General features: G+C 49.0%; 1 protein-coding gene across 2 annotated transcripts in view; it reads right to left on the reverse strand.

Annotated features, from left to right (window-relative positions):
* LOC135094972 (alkaline phosphatase-like) overlaps positions 1 to 2500 on the reverse strand; it is a 23600-nt gene that overhangs the window by 16489 nt on the left and 4611 nt on the right. For both annotated transcript variants that reach the window (XM_063995518.1, XM_063995519.1), the window contains 2 exons: positions 1209 to 1301; positions 1 to 186 (listed from right to left, as the gene is read on the reverse strand). The exon at positions 1 to 186 is cut by the window's left edge and continues 32 nt beyond it. In XM_063995518.1, the coding sequence (XP_063851588.1) occupies positions 1 to 186; positions 1209 to 1301 (279 nt within the window). The remainder of the gene's footprint in view (positions 187 to 1208; positions 1302 to 2500) is intronic.

Genomic DNA, 2500 nt, shown 5'->3' on the forward strand with positions numbered 1-2500 from the left:
ACACCAGCTCCTCCTTCTCCCACAGGCCAGAATATTGACCCTTGAGGATTCTGGCAGCAGTTACAGTCGAAATTGACATCCCATCTCCCAAGAAAAGGATAATATTCTTGGCTTTCCTTAGCTGGGGGCGAACCTGCAGCTGCCTCTCCAATGCCTCCTGCCCCTTCGTGTTCCAGTAGGCTTGGTCTGGTTGTGGGAGAGGCGTGGGAGAGTTAGGGAGACGGGGAGAGGATACAGAGAGGGGGAAAGATTAGTGTGTGTTTTGGTGTGGCTTGGGTTCAGGGTGTGGGTTACAGAGATAGAGATAGAGAGAGAGAGAGAGAGAGAGAGAGAGAGAGAGAGAGAGAGAGAGAGAGAGAGAGAGAGAGAGAGAGAGAGAGAGAGAGAGAGAGAGAGAGAGATTACACTATTCTTTTCTTCATTTTGTTTACCTCCTCCTGTTTAATCCTGCATCTCCTCCTCCTCCTCCTCTTCCTCCTCCTCCTCCTCTTCCTCCTCCTCCTATTCCCTCTTCTGCTCTGCTTCGACCTTTCTCCTCACTTTCCCTCCTCCTCCTCTTCACTTTCACACCCTCCTCCTTCCTCCTCCTCCTCCTCCTCCTCCTCCTCCTCCTCCTCCTCCTCCTCCTCCTCCCTTTCTTCCTTGTCATTCTTCCTACAAATTGTTCTATAAAAACATTATTATTTTCACGGCTTCCACTTTCTCCTCCTCCTCCTCCTCCTCCTCCTCCTTCGCTTCCTCAACCTCCGTTTTCTCTTTTCATTGTTTTTTTTTTTAACTTTTTTTCTTTCTTTATTTTTGTTGTTATTCTCATCTCCTCCTCTCCTCCTCTTTCTCTTCTTCCTCCTCATTAAATATCCTTCTGTCTTCCTCTTCCTGTACATCATAATAGCATTGAATCTCCTCCTCTTCCTCCTCCTCCTCCTCTTCCTTCTCCTCCTTAAAAATAAACAAAAATGAATGAAAATAATAAACAGATAAACAGATAAACAAATAAATAAACAAAGGACCTTCATCATCTTCCTCTTCCTTCCCTTCCTTCCTTCCTCCTTCCTCTTCCTTTTCCTTGCTTCCTTCCTTCCTTCTCCTCCCTCAATTAAAACCCCAAAGAAAAAAAAAGTTCACCTCCTCCTCCTCCACCACCACCTCCTCCACCACCACCACCTCCTCCTCCTCCTCCTCCTCCTCCTCCTCCTCCTCCTCCTTACCTTCGGGGTCTATAAAAGGGACCGTATCATAGGAAGACCCCTTTTTGGCCTTCTTGTACTGCATCTTCCGTTTTCTGTGGTAATCCTCGTCTCCTGTGGGTGAAGAAGGGAGAGGGAGTGAGAGCGCGGGAGAGGGATGGCCCGCGGGGTGTCTGGCAGTGTTTGGGAGGGTGAGGAAGTGAGAAGGGAGTGAGAGGGAGGGAGGGAGTGTAAAGGATGATGGACTGGGGTGTTCTGGGTGTGTTTGGGTGTGTTTTGGGTGTGTTTTGGGTGTGTTTGGGTGTGTTTGGGAGTGTGTTTGGGTGTGTTTGTGAGTGTTTGGGTGTGTTTGGGTGTGTTTTGGGAGTGTTTGGGAGTGTTTGGGTGTGTTTGGCTGTGTTTGGGAGTGTTTTGGGTGTGTTTGGGTGTGTTTGTGAGTGTTTGGGTGTGTTTGGGAGTGTTTTGGTGTGTTTGGGAGTGTTTTGGGTGTGTTTGGGTGTGTTTTGGGTGTGTTTGGGTGTGTTTGGGTGTGTTTGGGTCTGTTTGGGTCTGTTTGGGAGTGTTTGGGAGTGTTTGGGTGTGTTTGGGTGTGTTTGGGTCTGTTTGGGAGTGTTTGGGTGTGTTTGGGTGTGTTTTGGGAGTGTTTGGGTGTGTTTGTGAGTGTTTTGGGCGTGTTTGGGTGTGTTTGGGAGTGTTTGTGAGTGTTTGGGTGTGTTTGGGAGTGTTTTGAGTGTGTTTGGGTGTGTTTTGGGAGTGTTTGGGAGTGTTTGGGTGTGTTGTGGAGTGAGAGGAATGTGAGGGGATGGGAGACAGAGTACTGGGAGTAATTGAGGAAAAAATATTAGTGAATTAACTTAACCAAACCCAATATAAGACAACCCAACCCTTTCTAATCGAACTGACTGGCTGGCTGGCTGACTGACTGACTGACTGGCTGGCTGGCTGACTGACTGGCTGACTGACTGACTGGCTGGCTGACTGACTGACTGGCTGACTGACTGACTGACTGAATGAATGAATGAATGAATGACTGACTGACTGACTGACTGACTGACTGGCTGGCTGGCTGACTGACTGGCTGACTGGCTGACTGGCTGACTGGCTGGCTGGCTGGCTGGCTGACTGACTGACTGACTGACTGGCTGGCTGACTGGCTGGCTGACTGACTGACTGACTGACTGACAGACTGAATGAATGAATGAATGAATGACTGACTGACTGACTGATTGGCTGGCTGACTGACTGACTGACTGTCTGGGCATGAATGTAGAAGTGAACGTGAAAAGAAAACGGAGGGGGAGGAGGAGGAGGAG

Source organism: Scylla paramamosain, chromosome 47 (genome assembly GCF_035594125.1).
Source record: "Scylla paramamosain isolate STU-SP2022 chromosome 47, ASM3559412v1, whole genome shotgun sequence".
In the NCBI taxonomy this organism is placed as follows: domain Eukaryota; kingdom Metazoa; phylum Arthropoda; class Malacostraca; order Decapoda; family Portunidae; genus Scylla; species Scylla paramamosain.